The 21,953-nt window shown below is 39.5% G+C and overlaps 2 protein-coding genes across 3 annotated transcripts; one reads left to right on the forward strand and one right to left on the reverse strand.

Moving 5' to 3' along the window:
- Window positions 1-111: 111 nt before the first annotated feature.
- Window positions 112-4,093, reverse strand: SLC7A6OS (solute carrier family 7 member 6 opposite strand). Its single transcript, XM_015639795.2, has 5 exons — window positions 3,938-4,093; window positions 2,780-3,157; window positions 2,243-2,440; window positions 1,266-1,389; window positions 112-796 (listed from the first exon to the last, which is right to left on the reverse strand). The coding sequence occupies exons 1-5, from the start codon at window positions 4,079-4,081 to the stop codon at window positions 675-677; spliced, it is 966 nt and encodes a 321-aa protein (XP_015495281.1). The 5' UTR covers window positions 4,082-4,093; the 3' UTR covers window positions 112-674.
- A 47-nt stretch (window positions 4,094-4,140) lies between these two features.
- PRMT7 (protein arginine methyltransferase 7) lies at window positions 4,141-21,631 on the forward strand. 2 transcript variants are annotated; one of them, XM_015639755.2, is made up of 18 exons: window positions 4,141-4,212; window positions 4,733-4,908; window positions 5,690-5,726; window positions 6,396-6,545; window positions 7,097-7,205; window positions 7,920-8,032; window positions 9,142-9,383; window positions 9,532-9,709; window positions 10,718-10,845; window positions 11,905-12,064; window positions 12,487-12,570; window positions 13,604-13,651; window positions 14,468-14,557; window positions 15,181-15,342; window positions 17,601-17,675; window positions 18,087-18,247; window positions 19,417-19,513; window positions 20,105-21,631. In XM_015639755.2, the coding sequence occupies exons 2-18, from the start codon at window positions 4,814-4,816 to the stop codon at window positions 20,258-20,260; spliced, it is 2,085 nt and encodes a 694-aa protein (XP_015495241.1). In that variant the 5' UTR covers window positions 4,141-4,212; window positions 4,733-4,813; the 3' UTR covers window positions 20,261-21,631. The 2 variants fall into 2 exon arrangements, with proteins under 2 accessions (XP_015495241.1, XP_015495242.1); XM_015639756.3 differs by lacking the exon at window positions 4,141-4,212 and adding an exon at window positions 4,308-4,379.
- The last annotated feature ends 322 nt before the right edge of the window (window positions 21,632-21,953 follow it).

A 21,953-nucleotide genomic window follows, 5' to 3' on the forward strand; every position in this document is an offset into this window, starting at 1 on the left:
GTGTACAAACAAGTACAATGAAATTGTTTTAAAGATGTACAAATGCAAGTTAAAATGGTGACCTAGGTCCAGCTGTACCAACTTCTATGATCTTTAAATGAGTAAAGAGAATGTGGTCAAAAATAATTTATTTACAATTTAAATGCACATTGTTCTACTTCAACAGTAAAACTACTGGGGAGAGTAATGGACAGGTCAAGGCATTTCATATGCTCAAAACACTTGTGAAGAAAGTCACTTGACACTTCAGAACAAATGAAGTAGAAAGCAGTAGGACAGGGTACCTTTTTCCAGGACTTCCACTTGTCATCAGGGTAGACACATCAATCTTCTTGTGAAACCTGACTTATTAGTCATGACCAGAAGGGCTGCTGCCAACAGTACCTCCATATCTGTGTATTTGTTACAGGTACAAACTCTTAGGCATACAGCTTTGGGAAAACAAAAATAAATAAAAGGTCCCTTTAAAATCTCAACACATGGAATGAGTGGAAAATTCTGTTTAAAAGCCTAGAGCATCCTGTGCTTGGAAAAAAAATTTGTGTTGTCAAGGGGCCACAGTCACACCCATCTGTTTAAAATCCACCAGCTGAAGTTGGCTGCTTGGATAGTACATTCTCCTACAGCAGCAGCTGTTCACCTTTAGTACACATTTAATCTCCAATACCAGGTTGTTAGTCAGAACCCAAATCTTCAATCTCATCATATCCAAATTCCTGCAGAACCTCCTGTCGATATTTATCCCATGTTCTTCTCCTGTAACATTGGTCTTCATCACTGAAGCTCTCTTCAGAGTCTGTAGAGAAAGCATCAACACTTCTAGATTATCCCTTCTTTTTACTTAGAAAAATCAAGTTAATCAGACTAGTTTAAGCTTCTTGAGAAACTAACAAAGTCTGAACAACTTCTGTATGAGCTGAGGTTTGAATTGTGCTTTAAGTCTGGGGGTAGGGATCTCAGAAGGCAGAGGCACTGTTTCACAAGCATGTGGACCCAAGTCATGAATTCCTTCTCTAAGCAAGCAAACCTTTGCAATTGCAGCAGCCTCAATTTGACTTCCCAATTTGAATTCCCAATTCAAAACCACTAATTTCTCTTCTAGTTCCAAGAAAGAAAATCCTCCTCTATGCAGATTTCACCATTATAAGAGGAGAATACTACCCCAGCAGTGCTCAGTTCAGTTGCTTTTTTAGGGATAGCATGTAAAAAAGAGGGGATGTATACACACACAGCAGGAAAGCAAATGGCATTTATGACAGGTGTACCTTTTTCTCCATCTTCCTCAGGTAAGAACTCATCTTCTTCAGGATAATCATTACGCCAGTTACTTTCATCATTTTCATCATCTTCATCTTCATATACTTCCTCTGGACCAGGATCATCATTTACCTGCATGCCAACACAAAACATAATGTTAAATGTCTGTATTTGTAGTGAATGTTAAGTGGGTTTCCAACCACCTGTGCAATACTGTACAGATCAGAAAGAGCCAGGAAATACTTATTGATGGCTGGCAGAAGGAATTCTGCAGTGACACAGGGCACACTGTAGAAGAATTTGAGTTGTCACAGCATTCACCATAATGCTTCAAATCTGTTTTAGGTGAAAAATCATTGAAGTCACCCCTGTACATATTCCACTCCAGCATTTCAGTATTAATGTCTAACTTAATCCTACTCACTTCAGCAGAAGTGAAACAGATCAAGGAAGAGAGAAAGTAGTTTCAAGCTCCCAGTATACAAGTTTGTTGATCACAGGAACTATTCAACACAAGACTACACCTTACATTAAACTTCCTTTTCCACAGTTGCTGAAGAACAGCTTATGAAAAATATCTCAAATGAAGATTAAAGTCAGGTCCCCAAATACTGAAAAAGTTGTGCGTCCCCCCTGCTTGCTCTTCATTCAGTCATAGTTACAGTGACATTTTAATGGCTACCTCCTAATCACAAGCAAGACATAAATTACTCAAGTTTGTGTGCCAAAATGTAATTGGCAGTTTGAAACCAGACAGATTCTTCTCAGTACATGAGCACCATCCCTTCCATTTTGTCATGTCCTTGGACCTGCAGGAATATGGGACTGGTAGTTAGAAAAGGTCTAACACAGAAGTCACTGAGCATACATGTAGTGTCTGTCTTAAAGCACCTTTCCTGGCATGGCAGCTTTTAATAGGAGGACCTTAAACATCTTTTATTTGTGATCTTTTCAGTTGAGAGAGATTGATTTTCCACACCCTTACCCATTCATATTCTTCTCTATAGGGCTGTACAGAAAGGATATTTTCAATCCAATCAGGGGCTGATGTTTCCTTATAGTAGATGTCATAAACATACTCATCATCTTTGTCACTGTGTTCTTTTTTACCATCTTCAGAAACATTTAAACGCTCACGGATCATCTCTACTGCGTTGCAGAGAATTGCATCTGGATCAGTCTTCTGCTGAGAAAAAATAAAAAAATGTGTATTTCCACTAAAGTCATGCAAAATCTTATTTACAGCAAACAGTTTTCAGATTAAAAAAGAGCTTATGCACCAGACCAGGGCAAAGAAAAAATAGGGTGGTACAATCCCTTCCTCAAGCAGCAGCTCCACACACTGTCTGTTTGAACATTAGTGCACTTAGGATCCTCATGAAACATTACAACTTGCAATCTAGTTAAAGCTCCTAATAAATAGAATACTTACAGTGCAAGCAAACTCCCACAGCAATATGCCCACATGTACCACTCAACAGCGATACCAAAGTACTTCAAGCACACTAAGTTCACAGCTGACCTGTGGGTTTGCAGTGGTTACACTGGAATCTCCCACTGTCTCCTCTTCTTGTACAATATCAAACAGCTGGAATTTCCCACAGCACTCTGAACTCGTATCGACAGCACCACTCTCCTCTGGTGAAGCATCTTGCTGTGTTTGAGACTCTGACCGGTCCCCGTGGGGCGCAGCCTTGCCGTGCGTGGCAGGCGCAGCCGTGGCAGGGCAGTCGGGCCGGTGGCCAGACACCACTCGGTACCGGTTCTCCTTCCTTTTCGCCTGCTTGGCAGAACGGAGCTCCTGAAGGATTCGCTGAGTGCTTCCCAAAGAGGGATGCAGGCTTTGAGCTGCCTTGTCTCGTGTGATGGCATCTTTAACATACTTCTGAACTGGTTCGTTCTGGGAAAAACAAACAGAAAGGAGGAGGAATATAAAGATAACATCATCGTGGCAAGTCATACTCCTTCCTAGAAGGGATGAAGAACTGCAGTACCATTAATTCCAACAACATTCAAGTAACTTCTACTATTACTTTAAGCAACATAACAATCATAATATTCTCTTGTTATGAGAGAAGGAAAGTACAAGATATAGAACAGAAATCCTGTTTCAATTTAAACAACTTTGTGGTACAGAATAGCTCTCCAAACAAAAACACATGCCTTTGGAAGACTGCAACAGACCTAAATTTAGGGCATAATGTCCTTTACAATGTCCTGAGCAGACCATTTCCCATGACAGACCAGTCATATAAGACAGTCTTATTCAATATAAAAGGCTGGATGGTGGATGGTAGTTGCTATCCTTGTAAGGCTGAGCTTCAGCATCTCACACAGCAGAAATTGAAGCTTCACTTGTTGACTGTTCTGTAGTTTGCAAGTGAAGAACAGTGTCTAAGTGCAGAAAAGCGAGTGCTGAGCACAGCTTGTTCCGGAGCTGTGCTGTGTGGCCCGTAGCTCTGCTCCTGCCCGGCCCGCGGCCGTCACAGCGCAGGAGGAGCCGCCTGGCCGCGGTTACCGGGACAGGAGGCGCTGCCCGGGGCCGGGCCATTCTCCAGACCACCGCATCCACGGGGGAGCATGAAAGACCCGCGAGGAGCAGCCGGAGAGAGCCGCTGCTTTCCGAACCCCTCCAGGATCACCGTCCGGCCTCCTCGCCCCGCCCGGCCTGCCCCGATACCTTGGAGGACACGGTGGCCACCAACTTGAAGAGGTCGGTCCCCACGGGCTCGGCCCGGCGCCGCTTGCAGGCGAGGAGCAGCGCCTCGGCCGGCTCGGGGCCGCCGCGCTTCCGCCGCACGCGCAGCACGGCCGCGCCAGCCATGGCGCCCGCGGGAGGGGCAGCGGCGCCCGCGCAGCGCCGCCCTCGCTCGCGCGGGGCGCGCCGGGCCGGGGCTCGGGCTCTGAGGGGAGGGGCTGCCCGCGCCGCAGGGGGAGGCACTCGCGGTGTCCCGGGTAGGTACACGCAGTGTCCGGGGTAGGTACGTGCGGCTTGCGGAGCTGTTGGCCTGCGGCTCAGAGGAGGGACCGGCCCGCGGCTTCTCGGGCCCGCTGCGCTGGTTCCGGGCGGCGGAGAACGTTCCGGCCGTGGCCCATCGCGGCTCGTTCGTGAGGCGGGGAAGGTGCGGGCCTTCCCCGGGTTTACAGGTCCCCCCTCAGGCAGGCTGTGGGGACTCCGGGAGAGGCGCCGCCGCCGGCCCGACGTGCTCGCTCACGGGATGTTCTCCCGTGAGGATTCACTGCTGTCTTTCCTGCGCTGTGTTCTCTGGGGTTACAGCTAGCTGATCTTCACGGCCCCCTTTCAGTCTAGGACTGGGTGACAGATCTTAGCTTAAAACGTCCTTATGAAAAAAGCATAAAGCAGTCACCAGTACTTCTTGCCAAGGCCGGTGTAGTGGGGAAAATGTACAAGAGCTAAAGTGATGCTTGTTGCGTTTACTAAAAGTTTTATGGTTGGTTTGGATTTTTTTCACAGCTGGTATTTGGTGTATTATATTGAAGCAAAAGCCAAGCTGCACACAATACATAAGTAATACAGTACGAATTGAGATTGATCATGAAGATTTTTTGTGGAAGAGCCAATCCAACCACTGGTTCGATGGAGTGGTTAGAAGAGGGTGAGGACTATGACTATCACCAGGAGATTGCAAGGTAGGCTTGGAAAAGTAGCTTGTTTTTCTGTTAAAAGACACCGAAAAATGAGCAAATTCAACTTTTTTTTTAATGGCAATTTGGGAATCTGTCTTTGTAGAAGTTCCAAGGGCACAAGGTGAGCAGACTGCAGAATCGTCTAAATGTCAGTAAATGTACCCAGAGGTTTATGGGCAGAGCTGCCAATGTAAAATTTTGGAAATGACCCTCCAAGTACTTACCTTCTAAATTTTAAAAAATGTTTTCTGTTGGGCTAATCCTAATACTGACAGTGACTGAGTTGGGACAAAATGCATGGACTAAATTTCTTTTAAATGCAGTGCAGCATATAACTGCCAGTTATCTGTTCCTGCTCTAGCTTTTTAAGAGCTTAGTGTAATAGCCAGAGAAGTTGGGATTTTGGGCTATTTTTGAATATTGCAACCCATGAAGAAAATGGAAACAAAAGAGGTTTAAGTCTTTAAAACTTCTCTCTCTTTCTAGAAAATAGGTCATTAGTAGCCTGTCTTTCATTGTTGTGTATAACTACATCTGTCTCAGGTGCTGCTTCACAGCTGTTTGTCCATAAGTCTGTACCTTGGGTACATTGCTGTGGAGAGGATTTGTGCCAGTGGTTCATGAGTTGATTTATATGCTGATGGCCACATCTCTGCCATTACATTATCTCTCAGGCTGGAGAAACACTTTAGATCCTCAAAGAGTGCGTCAGTTGTTTGTGCATTTGTGGGCCACAGTTGCTTTGCATAATGGAGTATTTTAACTGGAATGTTGTTTATTGCAGGTCACGCTATGCAGATATGCTTCATGATAAGGACAGGGTAAGTATAGAAGCAAAACCCTTTTGAATGGGGATAAAAGAGCCATTGCATTTCTCGTGAGTAGCTGTCGCTGTGGATTATATGGGTTTCTCTGAAAGATTAAATGATCACATTTTTGTACTCTGTAAGGTAGCAGACCTGCTCTTAGATCAACAGATGCCTTCTTACATCTGACTTTAGTGTTCTGTTGTTTACCTCAGTACATTTTTATATTCAGTAGCCAATTTTGCTGTTCTGTGCTTGACATTTTTGACAGAGAGCTCATTAGATGAAATTTCAAAAGCTGTAAAAGTGAAGCCAGGCTTCTTGGTTTTTATAGGAGTGTAAGTCAAGTCAATTATTCTGTGGTATTTCTACAGTATGTACAGGCATGGTGAAGTCTGGAGTGAATAGTATCACATTTGGAAATCATATGTATTTTATCAATGGCTGATTGACCAAAGGTAATGTGAACATTGTGATAAATATTGATGTACTTTAAACAGACTGATCCTGCCAGATGCAGTTGTTACTGCTGGAGATGGCTTTGGTGTGACTGTTTGGCATAAAGAGTGTCTGTAGGCTTTTTTCTGGTTATAAACTCACAGTCAAAGAATGCAAGATTTCTGTGCAAAAATTAAAACCATAAATGGATAAAAGATTGCTGATTTTTTTTTCCCTTTTCCACAGAATGTGAAATACTACCAAGGTATTCGTGCTGCAGTGAGCAGAGTAAAAGAGAGAGGTGAGAAAGCAATTGTGCTGGACATAGGGACTGGCACAGGGCTCCTGTCCATGATGGCAGCTTCAGCTGGGGCAGATTTCTGCTATGCCATTGAGGTGAGCATTTGTTAGGGGTTGCAGATATTCAACATGTTCTTCGTGATGCTCTTATTTTCAGGCTGTGTACTATCTCTGTTATTTTTGTTCTGAATGAAACAGAGATTCTCTTCACAATTGCACTGTTAATACAAGCAGGTTTTTGGCATACTTCAGTGACAATTTCAGTGCTGGTTGTTTTGGTTTCACATAGTGTCTTGAGCACATGTAAGTCTTTAGGGGCTTCTGTTGATGCATTTATATATATCTTTATTTTTACAAAGTCATGAGTTTGTTTAATGTAAATGCTACATTATTAACGTGTATTCTTGTGTTTCTAAAGTTAAATTGGAGTAACTTTTGGAGGCAGCTGATAACTCTAACAGTGGAGCTCTGAATTTTCAACAAGCTCGTTGCCTTGTTTCATGGTAGTGAACTTGAAATACAGGAAAAGATACAGAAGATGTTAATTTTTTTTCAGAACTAAATATATTGTATATTGTGTTGGTGCCCTTCCAGTTTTGAAAGCTGATTTGAGGGGTACCATTTTGTTAAATTCTTGCTGTTCATAGGTGTTCAAGCCCATGGCTAATGCTGCTGTGAAGATAGTGGAGAAAAATGGTTTTTCAGACAAGATCAAAGTAATCAACAAGCATTCCACTGAAGTCACAGTTGGCCCAGGTGAGAAAAATAGGCTAGGCTTAAAAAAATAGTACCTAAAAACCACAAAGGAATGTGTCTTACTCCTATTTCTTAAACATTTTTTAATTAAAACAAGTGCTTCAAGAACACTGAGGGAGCTGGGGGGCGTTCAGCTCAGAGAAGAAGAGGCTCAGAGGAGACCTTATCTCTACAACTGCCTGAGAGGAGGTTGTAGCCAGGTGAGGGTTGGCCTCTTCTCCCAGGTGACAAGTGACAGTATGACAGGAAATGTCCTCAAGTTGTGCTGGGAAAGGTTTAGATTGGAGATTAGGAATTTTTTTTTTTTTTCACAGAAAGGGTTGTAAAGCATTGAAAAGACTGCCTGGGGAAAGGTGGAGTCACCATCCCTGGAGATGTTAAAAAACATGTAGATATGGCACCTGAGGACATAGTTTAATGGTGAACATGGTGATGGTGCTGAGTTAGTGGCTGGACTTGATCTTAAAGGTCTTCTCCAATCTTAAGGATTCTGTGATACTTTACATTCTAGAAAATAACACTGGAAATCTACTTTGAAAGAAAGTGTTCTGGTAATACCTCAGTAGCAATTTGTATTTCAAATGCAAAGCAATTTCCAGTCTTCAGCAGACTCTCTAGCAGGAATAAGTTTTCTGATTGCTTGTGTAATCAAAATAGCATCTTGAAAGACTTACATAGAGATTTAACATTACAGTATTAATTTGTGTCTTTTAGATGGAGATATGCAGTGTCGGGCAAACATCCTGGTAACAGAATTATTTGATACAGAGCTGATTGGAGAAGGAGCTTTACCAACCTATGAGCATGCACACAAGTATCTTGTACAGGTAAGAAAAGAGGAAGTGTGTCACATCTATCTAGTATAGAAATTCTTCTGCCTTTTTAAAGTAGGATTGAGATTATACAGAACTTTGGCTTCTGTATCCCTTGGTAAATACACCATCAACTCTGCAAGTTTCTTATTCAGTCAATAATTTACTAGATTCATTCCTAGAATAAAGCTATTTGAGTTCATATCCAGTTCTGATGTGAAGCTCTCCTTAATAACAGCTTTGTCCCGAGATAAAAATTCTCCTGAATTTAATGAACTTCACCTCCCTGACATTGGTTCATTTTTGGTTGGTTTTTTTTTCCTATTGTGCTTATACTTCTCCATATGCATTTTGTATGTGAAAATATTTTAAATGCTGTATTTAAATAATATCCTTTTTTTTGGACTTATAATCTATGGGTATAATTTTAAGGCTTTTTCTTTTATATTTTCTAATATCTTCCCCTCATTAAAATGTGGATTGCAGAACTTTATTTAGGTTTCCAGATGACCATTCACTAGTTTAAAAGGTACCATATAAAGACAGTAGCACTCTATAACTTTGTACTGCTCTCCATATAGAACTCTAAATTGCAATTCATCTTTTTTTCTGTAAAAGCATTGTTCTTGGACTTCATGGTTGGATCTTAGTTCATAGTGGGATTTTTACCACAACTTTAATGTTTTCCACTCTTTGAGCATGGATACAAAGTTGTCCATAAATATTTGAGCCATTATTTTTCTTATTTTCTCATTGCAGCCAGCAGCTTTCTTTTGTGGTTGGTAGCATAGTAGTTTTCCTCCTTTAGACGCTCAGGTTATATCTCTTATTCCAGAACAAGAATGGAATTGCAAGTTTAACTGAGGCTAATAAACTGATACTGTTACATGGTTGATGAGGTAATCTGACCTTGGTGAGCCACACTGAACAGGATAGATAATGTGTATTCCATGTCACAGAGAGACAGATTGCTCTGATGTTACAAAAGTCTCTAAAATAACTTGGATTTTAGATTTCAGAACTCCCAGTCCAACTTTACTTTTAAATTTCAATTGATTTAAATCTCATTCACGTTGATAAGTCAAACTTGTTGTCTGTGTTTACCCTTTGTTTTGAACACTCAGGAGGGATGTGAGGCAGTGCCTCACAGGGCAACAGTGTATGTCCAGTTAGTGGAATCCAGAAGAATGTGGTCCTGGAAGAAACTGTTTCCTGTTCATGTTGAAGCAGAGGATGGTGAAAAAATTCTTTTTCCACCTTCAGAAATGGAGAACTGTCCAGGTGTTCCTTCTGTTTGTGATATCCAGCTGAACCAGATGCCTTCAAGTGACTTCAGTACCCTTAGTGATGTGGTGACAATGTTCAGGTAAGGGAGATGTTGTTTTGTTAAAATAAAGTTATCCTGTTATGCCTTTCATATAAACTGTGCATTCAGCTTAAGAAGCCAGTGAGAATTTCTGAAGAATTCTTTTTACAATTTTCTTTCTTTTTACGATTTTCATGCTTCCCTGCAGTGTGGATTTCAGTAAGCCAGTACAGAGTGCTTCTACCTACTATAGAGTGCAGCTGGAGCCTGTGAAATCTGGCAAGGCACAAATTGTACTTTCCTGGTGGGATATTGACATGGACCCCTCTGGGATGATAAATTGCACAATGGCTCCCTACTGGGTAAAACCCACTTCTGCTTTGCAGGTAAGATACTGAGCCTTCAGATACCGTTGTCAGATGATTGGGCAGTTCTTTGGAGTACTGGGGGGTTTAAGCAGCTCTGCCTTAAATTGCTTAGGAACTTGGCTAGTATTTAATGTATTGGAAGATGCTAAATAATCAAATTGTAGAAATTTTGGCTACGGTATGTGCCCATTTTAGGTTTTCTTTGATGTTAAACATTAAGAGTAATCTTTTTATGTAAAACTTAAAGACCGAAGCTGTCTTCCTGATATTGTTATTTATTTTTTGTTCAAGAAATAAAGATTTCCAAATCTTTTTCCTTAACTAATCTCTATCCCTGGTTAAAATATTAGTCTGTGGTTTGCTTCTGATGTAGGAGAGTGCTGGATTGATATGGAAAAATACAGAAATATTATCACTATTAAGTCAGATTCCTGTATTTTTGTGTGGATGTATTTACCAGTAGGTTAACTTAGTCAAAAGGCAGTTACAAAATGATTGATTGTCTGCACTTAGCATGTTTGAGAATAAAATCTGAAATTATCAAATTGGAGGTGTTCAGTCAGTGTGGAATGACTGATCAGCATAGGCTATTTGCAGTGCAAAAGCCAGCTTTTTGAAGCACAAAGTGGTTGTGCTGTGATCAGAGTGACACTAAATGACATAATTCTAGGTGCTTGAGGCTGTCAGCAGTTCGATACAGGTTTCTAACACAAGTGAACTGTGGAGGTGAAACAGCATTAATAAATTGCAAAGGAATTTTGGGTTGTTTTTCATTTGGTTGAAATAGAAGCCTGGCCAGTGAGCAAGCTAATGGTCTCAGGCTTATTCTGTTGCAGAAAGTCAATATAATTCAATATGTGATATTGGTCTTTATTCAGCTTTGCTAACTTGAACAAGATTCTTTAAATTAATCATGCATTTTCAAAGTTGTGCTGATTCTTTCTAGTTGATTTCCTGCTATTTGTTTATTTTCCATTTGCTATTTATGAGTGAGTGCCTAAGGTTTTGTGTATCAACCCTTTTCAGTGGAGAGATCACTGGATGCAGTGTGTTTATTTTCTTCCACGTGAGGAGCCAGTTCTGCAGGGTGAGAAGTTGTACCTGACTGCCTGTCGTGACGAGTACTCTGTGTGGTACAGCCTGCAGAAAGCCAGGTAACAGTCTCTGTGTGAAAAAGGCTGCTATCTTACTCCAAGGTGGAGTAAGAGCTGGTCTTAGAGCATCTCCTTTTGTAGAAGAGTAAGATGAGAACCTCAAGAGTAGAAAAATAATAAAGGCTGCTTCATGGGCAATGCACAGGTGGAAAATACACATTAAGCATAAAAACTCAGTTGGACTGCAAGCTCCTGCCTCCTGGTTGCATTCTCTGACAAAGAAGCGTAAAACACTCATGCTTTATTCCTGGTAATCCTAAAATACAGCACAGCTGAAGTGGCATACAGGTAAAGAAGTGAAATAATTGCAATTCTGTTTCCATTTTCTATTTTCCTAGTTAGCACTGTCCTTTTGAGGCTACTGCCTTTTGCTCAGATTAAAAAGAGGTTAATCGTGTTGGTTGCAATGACGATAGCAACAAACATTTTTAAAACTAGTGCTAGGTTTAAAATGTCAGAATTTGCTGTGCCTATTTTACTTAGGAATCCAAAATCCAAACAAGTAACTGTTTGCTGAAAGGGGAAAGCCTAAAGTACCTAACCATCAGAGTTAGAGGGAAAGTGGGGGATAGTTCTTGGTTTTGTTTTCGAAAGAAGGTGAAAATTCTTTTTGACCTCTCTTCACTTGGAAATGCAGAATTACAGAAATGTAAATTAGAGGACATAGTCTCAAGCTGCACCAAAGGAAATATAGGTTGGATATTAGGAAAAGGTTTTTCACTGAAAGAATAATAAAGTACTGGAATGGTCTGCCCAGGGAGGTGGTGGAGTCACTGTCCCTGGATGTGTTTAAATAAAGACCAGATGTGGCACTCAGGGACATGGTCTGGTTTTGGTGCTAGGGCATGGGTTGGACTCAATGATCTTGGAGATCTCTTCCAACCTGTTGATTCTGTTGTTGAATTCTGTTGTTGTCTCTGGAGAACCAGTAACTTCAAAAAAGTGACAGCAGAGTTCATATTCATTACTGTGCATATCAGCCAAAGTGCAATAAATGTGCCTGTTTGCAAAAACGTGGTACTGATGCTGTAGTTGACACTACATTAAATTTTTTTACAGAGAAGGGGAGGATAAAGCAGATGAGGAGGAACATAAAGCAGATGTTTGTGTGGAGAGTCCTGTCTGTAGGTGTCGTGCTCATCTGCTTTGGAACAGGCCCCGCTTTGGGGAGCTGAATGATCAGAACCGAACACTCCAATACATCAAGTCCTTGAGGAAGGTGAGTGCTTGTTGCCTGCAGGTTTTATTGCCTTCTCTGATGGATGCACATACTGGTTTATTTGGAGTAATTTTTTATGAAATTTGCTTGTCCCCTGCGAAGAAAGGACTTTGATCACATAGTATATTTTTCTTCCATCACCAAATGGAAGTTACACTTTTGTCTTGAAAACTTTAGTATTAAATTTTTAAATGCTAAGCAGCCATTTTTGCATAGAGTTTGTAGCAGTTCTATGTGTTTGTTAGATATAATATTGGTAGTTGAATAAAGACATCCAATACATTTTTGAGCAAACTTTGTCAGACCTAAGCCAAGGGCATTACGTGACAATTTTATTACTATTATTGGATATGAAAATGTATAAAGTGTGGAGAACTTTTCCCTCTGGAATAAAAATAACAATGACTATTTATTCTCTGTAGGTTCTGGAAACAGATAGTGTTTGCCTTTGTATCAGTGATGGCAGTCTGCTGCCTGTGCTGGCTCACTATCTTGGAGCAAAGCAGGTACAGTACTTTGTCCTGTTTTTCAGATCTTTCCATTTTAGCTTAGTATTTTTCTCTGATGTATTTCATTTCCAGCTCATTATTTAACTATTTGCAGTGCCTCTACAGGGACAAGTGGGGAATAGGCTCACATTGTGTTGAAAGGGAGGTTAAACTCATCTCTGGTCAAGCTGAAGTCTCAGAAGATAATAATTACCAGATCTGACATTTACTAATGTGTAGTTTTGACGGAAAGTGCTGTTCCTCATTCCCCATTTCTTCCTGTTTGCCATCTCATATCTTGTTTTTTTGAAAACGCTCTTTCCATGGACCTAAACGTCTGGCAGGGTATTTTTCTTTCATGTTTTCAATTCCATAATTACATTTATTACCTGGTCTCAAGTAGAAGATCTGTAAGAGCCAAGATCTGTAGGAAGCAGTCAGAATACTGCATCTGTGTGTAACAGAGAACTGAGAGCTGCCTGGCTGTCTCACATACATAAATGCCCTACTTGATGGGGGGCTATTTAAACTAAAATCTGTTAGAGTTGAACTGAATATCAGAATGTGTAATGTAATATAATCATGAGGAATGTAGCATATTGCCTAACAATTCATCAATTTTGAATAAAAACTAATTTTTTTTTCTTACTGCAAAAGGCTTCTGAGCACTTTCCAGCTAATACAGTCCAGTCATGTTAACCAGTAATTTCAATTTGGCACACTGGTAATATGCTTGCATTTGTTCATGGGTAAATATGTGCTTAGAGCAAGTGTTAATGTGCTGTGTGCAACTTAAAGATGGAAAATAAATATTTGCATTCTGTTTAGTTTGTCTTTTTTCTTCTATAGCTGTGAAAAAATAATTATTTAGCCTATAGTTTGGGGAGTGTTTTGTTGTTAAAAAAGTTCATTGCAGTAGGCTCTGGAATAGATGCATGATTCTTATGGGTTGTGCTCACTGGGGCATCAAAATGTTCCTTCATTCTTCAGTTATATATTCTTTTATTTAAAAACTATAAAGATTATTTGTCTAACTGTGTATTTTCATTAGGTGTTTACATTAGAAAACTCTGGTGTATCCTGTTCTGTCATGGAAAAAGTGAGTATTCCATTTCCTGTTGAAGCTGGACCTCTCCTTGCCTCTTGGCTTGTCTGCTTGAGCTGCTGCTCTGCTGCTGCCATTGCCTTGGTGATAAAAAGCCAGGCTGTTGTTTCTGAGGATTAGTGAGAGCATCCCAAAGCTTGCACCAGCCCTGTCTGGCAAGCAGCATCCAGCAGTTGAGTCTTCCAGCTGAGCCAGGTTGGGAATGCCTGCTCTGCTGCTTGCTCTGCTGTAGGGAAGGGCATGGAAGGCTCTGCCAGTGGAGTGGAGGCTGTTCAGAAGAGGCAGCTGGTGTCTAAGAAGTGACTGGAAGCAGCTTCCAGGAGTCATCAGTGGGCTGTGGCTCCTTTAGTTGACACTGTATTTGAAAGAGATCTGGCTCAGCCTGTGGCTCAGAAGTGCAAAACCAGGAATGGTGAGAAAATGAGGACTCAAACTTGGTCTCCAAGGAAAGGCAAAATATTTTGTGTATTCATAGGTGACATGATTCTTACCTTCCTTGATTATCCTTCTCATATGCTTCAAAGTATAAATTAATGAAGGTGAGGCAACTTTCATGTTATCTGCCTTTTTATACTGATAATTTAAAGAATACTGAGGGCACATGATTTAGTTCCCTAGGTGTGACACATTTGCTCTAGGTGCTTGCAGCCTTCAGGAATAGACTTGTATCATCCTCATGAGTTATGACAGGCAGTTTTATTAAAATTTCTTGTGGCTGCTGGATCTTTTCTAATTTATTTTCAGTAGAATTATTATTTTGGTCTCAACTGTGGCTTTTGATAAAGACAATGTGTTACTTTTTGATTTTAGTTTTTTAAAGCAAATAATCTTGAAGATAAAATTAAAATAATAGAAGCACGGCCTGAGTTGCTGAAGCCTTCTCATTTGGAAGATAAAAAGGTATGTTACAGTTGTCCATTATACTGAATTTCAGGGGTTGGTAGGAAGCAGAAGGTAAAAATAAATGGTAACCACAATGAATTCTGTTATATTCCAATTCATATAAAATGTAGTGAGTAAATGGTTCACAGCATGTGCCACTAAAACTAAAGGAGACTGAAGGCTGTGGGAGGGTTGTTGCTTTGTTTTTTGAAATGTCTGACTTTCCCTGCTGCATAATTGCCCCAGCAGTTAAGGCAGTTTAGCTGGTTCTACAAGGCTGTAGCTCTCTCACAGTCCACTTGACAAGATTGCAATCTACTTGGAAGTAATAACATACTTAAAAACTTCAGAATTCTATAACTCATTACAAAGCCTTCCAAACTCAAACTACAGTATTTTGTCACAAACTTTGTTGTGGGAAAATTCAATATAAAATGTGGTAACTAAACCCACACAACAATGCCCAGTATGCTGTATGTGCAGTGTACAGTAATTAAATCCCTAGGGAGCAGTAGATGTTTTTATCTAGATGATTTTACTTAATATATTGTACTGGCAGCTATTGGAAAACCTAAACAGCCTGTGTTGTGAGTTGTTGTTCTTTATTATATGTCTTTTTATCTCTTCCCTTCTTTGCCAAGATTTCTGTCCTTGTGGGAGAGCCGTTTTTCACGACAAGTTTGTTGCCATGGCATAACCTGTATTTCTGGTATGCCAGGACAGCTGTGAGCAGCCACCTTGCCAGCAATGTCACTGTCCTACCTCAGTCTGCTTCTTTGCACATGATGATTGTGGAGTTCCAGGTGAGATTGTTCAGATATCTACACAAATCCATTTAAGACTGAATACTCTACAACCTTATTGCATCTTAATACTGTCCAAATGTTCTCTACCACCTGAGAAAAGGATATTTGGTATCTTGAAGTGTGAATTTTGCTATTTAAGCCATCTCTTGTCAGCATATCAGCTCAAGCAATTTTGGCATTTAAAATGAAAGGGCTGCATGTTTTAAGATACTTATTTAGATTAGAGATTGGTAAAGAATGTGATAGTTGTAGTTATTTATAAAATTAGATACTTAATTGTATAAATAATATATACATATATGTATAAAGTAGATACTCTGTGACATATCACCCTCAGTTTTGAAATGAGGCTTTATAAGACTGCAGGCAGGATTCCTAATTGCATGTGGATTTTTTTAACTGAGGCTGTGCACAGTTCTGAATATGAGCACATCTTAAAAATACTTTGAGAGGTCATCTTTCAGATATTGCACAAAGTTATAAACATAATATTTTCATTTATTGAGGACTTTGTAATAAAAGATTGTGAAGTGTTTACCTACCATAAAAATGGAAATTAAGTACTTATATCATTAATATGCAGAGTCCAGTAGCTTAAGCGAGGGAACTCTGTAGTCTGGCATTTGTGTAAATAAATGTACATACTTTAAATAAAAACACCTAGAATCTAATGAATTCTCACATAAATACAGCCTTCATTTTATCTGTTAAAAATGCCACGTCTTTTGAGTTTTTGTGCCTGAGCCTTCTCTCCTTTAACAGTTTCTTTATTTGAATGTTTTTTAACCTTGTTCTCATACTAATGCCTTTGATTGGTGCATGTGTAAATGGATTTGTTCTTTTTCCCCTCTGTGCTAATCAACTGTGATGCACATTTTTCCAGTTTTCTGCAAAAATGTACGGAGTTTAAATATATACTGAGTAAATAATATAAATCTGAATCCTGTAATAGGAAGCAGATATTTAAAGTGATCAGCAGTAATCAGATTGAAAGAAGCAGTAAATTTTAATTCCATGCTCTATTATCTAGAGGATTTACTTCCCTAAAACTCAAAGCATTTTCTGAGGAAGTAAGCATTATTCTTTCCATGTTCTGGATGAGGAAACCAAAGCATGCAGTGTGATGACTGAAGATTATTCAGCAATCAGCAGAATGTAGAGTAACATTCATGTCACCTAAACCTCAGTTTTACATTTTCATATACAGAGTTTGTTCAGACATGATTCCACATAAAATTTTTGGTAGAACATTTAACATGTATTTTGTTCCAGTAGGCTACCCCAAAGCTATTGTTTTAATTTTACATTATCTTCTTTCAGTGGTGAGTCTAGTCTAAAAGACTGGAATCTGTGGGATTTTAAAAATAACCTCTGCACTTACCAGACAGAAGTAATAGAGTATTGCATGGTCTCCTGCAGAACTGGTTCTAGGCTGTTCTGTCCTCTCAGAATGGATATGTCATCATGATTTAGAAATTAGCAAAACCTGGATCCAGGAATTCATGGAACTACTTCAGTAATAAACTTGTTTCATCCATAATTGCATTTAGGGAGCAGGGTGCTGCCTGTCTGTTTCGGTAGTTCTGGATGTACCAGAGACTCTTGATAGTCTAGTTTATGCTGTAGTCAGGCAGAAATTGTAACAGTGTTTGTTTAAATGTACAGTAGTCCTGCTGCCAGCTTGTAAAGCAGGAACATTTGAGATTAAGTGTGACAATGAACAGGTAATAAAATGTATATATCCACAGCTAATGAATGTTTGTGTTCCAGTAAGAGAGCATTAATGAGGTCTAAGAAAAGGCAAATGTTGAACAGTCAGGCTGTCCAGTGGGTTGCTAAAGTCAATGGGATGCTTGGTATGAAGTGGCTAAAATGATCTCGCTCCACTTTGTGGGGGTAAAGTGTGGTTCCCTGGTAAGCTGTGGGATGTTTGATACTACTGGGAGCACTTACCTGTGCTGGATAGGGAAAATGGAGGGGCTGTAAGGGTTAGATCTTGGCAAATCTATACCTGCTCTAAAGTACTACACACAGGAATTGTAAGAAATGTTCTTTAGAGGAGTTGAAAACAGTGATTAAAGAATTAACTGGCTTAAAAACTTCTCCTAGATTATCTTCTGATTCTTGCAGTAGTTGTAATGGTTTAGCAATATATACATAGTATTTAGCTTGCTATCAAATGTCTAAGCTACGATTATTTCAAGATTTCCTGTTTCCTTTGACAAAGCCAAACAAAATCCTGTTGTTTTTTATAGGATTTATGGAGAATACGGAGTCCATGTGGCACCTGTGAAGGTTTTGATGTCCAGACTATGGATGATATGATTAAAGTAAGAAAAATAGTTTCAGCACAAGTCTTAGCAAAACAAAAACCCAGTTTGTTTGGCTTAATAAAGTATTTAGTGACTATTGAAAAACTTGTGTACTAGGCAGAGCATCACTGTTTGAGATTCATTTGTATCTGTTTCTAGAACTCTGCTCTGGATTAATTGTGGAGGGGTGCAGGCTGTTGTAGAGTGGAATTCATCTCAAGAGAGAAGAAAATGTCAATGCTTTGTATTTTGAAAGTGCCCATTTCTGTTTCAGGGGCCCCAGTCCCAGCCTTCGGTTTCACACATGTAGGACATTTTCTCCCTTGTGCCTAAGAAGTGCAGTCATGCCCTCTTGTAGCTTTATGGCTTGAATATCCTGGGTTGGCTTTTCTGTTGTTTTCAGTTAATTTTATTCCTTCCTTTCTTCAGGATTCACTGAATTTTAGGGAATCCAAGGAAGCAGAGCCTCACCCGCTGTGGGAATATCCCTGCAAGTCACTCTCAGACCCTCAGGAAGTTTTGACCTTTGACTTCACAAAGGCTGTGCCACAGCACTGTCTCAGCACAGAGGGCTCTGTAAAGCTCATACGGTCAGTTTTCCCACTGCAGTAAATATTCCTGTCATCATCCATTTCTTTACCTCCTATTCAAGCTCTTCAGAGGAGCTGAGTTTAGAGCTCCTTTAAGTGTATTACACTTAACTGGTGCAAATGCACTTGGCAGTTTTTAATAATGTGACCTAAGATTGTGGAAGTTGCTCTGACACAAGCTTCCGGTGGGTATTCACAGTAGGCTATAACAACCATACAATAATGTTAGATATTGTTAGATTAGATAATTTTCCTCTGCTTAAAAAAATAACATTTTACTGTTTCTCACCATGGTTTAAAACTTAAATAGATTAGTTTATAGTTTAGAGAAAATAAAACAAAACATTACCTGGATTGTTTTGATGTTTCTGTTTGTTGCCTACTGCTGAGTTCTTGCAGAAGAAGCTTCTACTTAGCTTGTCAAATTATTGTGCTTAAAAATTAATAAATTATTATGTTTAATAGCTTTAAAATTATTGTGTTAATAGCTTTTTATGTATATGCTATTCTTACTTCTAACTATAATCCTGGCAGTCTTCATATTTTGCCACATCTTCTGAGATACTTTCCACTATAACTGTGAATTGTGCTTAATTCTGTTTGAACTTGAAAGGCTGATAAGAATTAAAAAATGAGAAAGTTTTATTTTTTAACTATCTGGAAACACTGTTGTGTTTCTCATTAAACAAAATTCAGGCTTTCATGGACTCCAGAGCCATCTGTGTGGGGTCTCTGTGCCTTTGCAGCAGTTGTGTTTACAGGCAGCACAGTGGCATGGCCTCTGCTTCTTATGGAGCAGGCACTCGAAGTGACACGGTGTGTGTGGTAAATATTTCCTCTAAATTCAGAGTCAATAGAAACTGAGGTCTCTAAAGGAAGTTCTCAGCGTATGCTGTGTAATTTATGCCATGTTATTCAGTGCTGGTTAAGTGGCTGTGCTGCTGAGCAGATGTACTTATGACATGTTCTCTTCCTTGCCTTTTTTTAGTTTTCATATCTGCAGATACTTTAAAATTTCTGCCCCCAATTACCAACTCAGTCAGCTGTTCAGCTTTCTTTCAAGGAAAGAAGTTGTTCATGCTTTTGCATCTCTCACTTAAACATTAGTGCAGTGTTTAAGCTGCCAGGATTTTGTAAAGTAACAGGTTTTATCCTGCATCTCTCCCCAGGAAAGGAAAGAGCCACGGAGCAGTTCTGTGGATGGAATATCACCTTGCTGCCGATATCTCCGTTAGTACAGGACTGATGCAACTGCCAAATGAAAAGGTGTTTCTTCAGTCTAATTTATTATGTCAAAGTCTCTAGGATTTTAGTTGGTCTCTGCTTGCCATGCTTGGGTTGTCTATGTCCAGTCATCCCAGGACAGTGTAGTACCCTTTTTAGCACCTTTTGAATACTGTGTCGTCAGAATTACTAAAAATACCTGTTCATATTTTTTTGAGGAGCAGGGGATGTACCTTAAAATGGGAGAGTCTGATCTGCATCCAAATGCTCCCTAGTTTGGAATCAAATTCAGAATTTAAATGGCATGCTAGGTCAAAGCAGAATTTTTTCATACAAATAGCTTCATCTCAGTTTAACAAAAGCAAAAATTTGGAGAGCAAGGAGTAAGTATTTTTAGTATTCTATCTCAATATTCTTTGACCAAATCCATTTTTAACTCAGTGACTTCAATGTGTGGTGTAGCAGATGGTATTTCCAGTTATGTGTTCCATAGTGGGGTGGATGGCAGTATAAATGATAACTGTTGATCATTGTGTGCTTAGCAGGGAACAAGAACTCTTACTGCATTGTTACTGTATAATAATAATAATATGGTAGATTTTGACTGCTTTCACTTTTAACTCTCTCCTGTAGGGAAACTGTGAATGGAATCCCCACTGCAAGCAAGCTGTTTATTTCTTCAGCTCTGTTATTGAATCAGAAATTCTGTCAGACCCTACTGCTGTCACATATGCTATAAATTTTGACACAAAGACAGGAGAGATTGCCATGGATTTTAAGCTTTTATAAAATACTTTTCTCTTGCTCATATTCCTAAATCATAATAAACATACAGTACTTTTTTTTTATACAGCAGAGGGTTTCTTTCATTGTGCTCAGAGAGCAAACTGTTCTTTAACATACTTCTAACCTTTTTGGGTTTGTTTTCAAAATACAGTTAGTGAGGTAGGGAGGAACCATTTCTCAGGAACAGGTATTCTTGTCAGGGTTTATATACATATATACACATACTTTTCATCATCTCTTTCAGGGTTTTACATAGTGTTAAGGAGGTACAAAAGAGTTGACTTGACAATAGCAGCTGGTTATTGCATGGCATATCATTGGATGAGGACACCAGGCATTATCAGCCATAATCTGACATTAGAGAAAAGTGAGTTAAACACATCTCTTTCTAGGCTGTGCTCTTATCACCATAAAATGGGAAATAATCTCCAGACTGCACAAAAAGAAATCCCATGTCAAATTTCATATGTATATTAGTACACTTAACAGGGAGAAGGAAACAGCTTAGCTGTTCTCAGACTTGCCTAAGTTGTGGCTGATTCTAAGCTGAAATGGCCAGTGAACTAAACTGTGGTGCACTGATGGTATAAATAATACCTGCCAGTTTGGCTAAGTTGTAAGGTGCTCTGCAGTAGTACATGTCCACTACTGAGGTTTTCTTAGTTGCTCTCCAGATCATATTGGCTGCAGTGGCATTGTGTGAAATGAGTTCTGCTTTAGATGAACAATCAATTGGTGTATCTGTTTTGTATGTGTGACCTGTTAAGGTTTTGATAGAAAATCAATGTCCTTGCCAGTCCCAAATTATGTCAGCCATCCACAGGGATAACAGTTACCAAAGCTACTCCTATTTCCTCTGAGCAGCAGCTTTAGCAAAGTGAAAGGAATTTCATAAAGAAGCCAGAAGCCTACCCTACTCTGCTTTCCTGGTCACCATAATGCATCATTCTTGTGAGTAAAAATTCTTCCTTTTTTTTTTTCTTAAATGTGTGATCATATTTATAGACCCACAAGCCATCTGAAATATTCCTAAATTTTTAGACCCATTTTACTGATGAACAGAAACCCTGCAGCTCCTCCTGAGGTCTATGAATTTCATTTTTCAAAACTGCACTTTTAAGATGCTTAACTTTAGTCTGTCATCTCTTACAGACCTTGCTGGAATATATAGGAATATAAATAATATTTGCTGGAATATAAATAATATTTGCTGTTAATGAAACAGTTGTTTTAGTTTTGATACATGTGCCTAGCCCACAGAAAGCATGGTAGCAAATCTGTTTATTATGGGTTGTACACAGTATTGTGTAAAGGTTGTGAAGGGAACAATAATATGGCTGAGCCTTTAAAATAGTACAGGCTTGGCCCTTTTTTTTTAAAAAAAAGAAAGGCACAGGCACAGTTGTGCAAGGCTGGAAAAGGCTGGAGTTGTGCAGCTGCTCTGACTCCTGTGTCTGCCCTGAGAGAGAAAGCATGAGCTGCTAGTCTGCAGTAGGAATAGCTTCTGGAAGGGCATTTAATTGCACAAGTCATTCTGGATCCAGAAAAAGAGTACAGTGAACACAAAACTTAGAGCAATATATTAGAATTTATTTGTTTGAAAAAATAAGATAGGAAAAAGTCACAGCCAAATTCACAATATTTCATTGTGTAGTATTAATTTTCTCAAAGATAACTGTGTATTGATATTCCTGAA

The sequence above is a fragment of the Parus major genome, chromosome 11 (assembly GCF_001522545.3).
Source record: "Parus major isolate Abel chromosome 11, Parus_major1.1, whole genome shotgun sequence".
NCBI lineage: Eukaryota > Metazoa > Chordata > Aves > Passeriformes > Paridae > Parus > Parus major.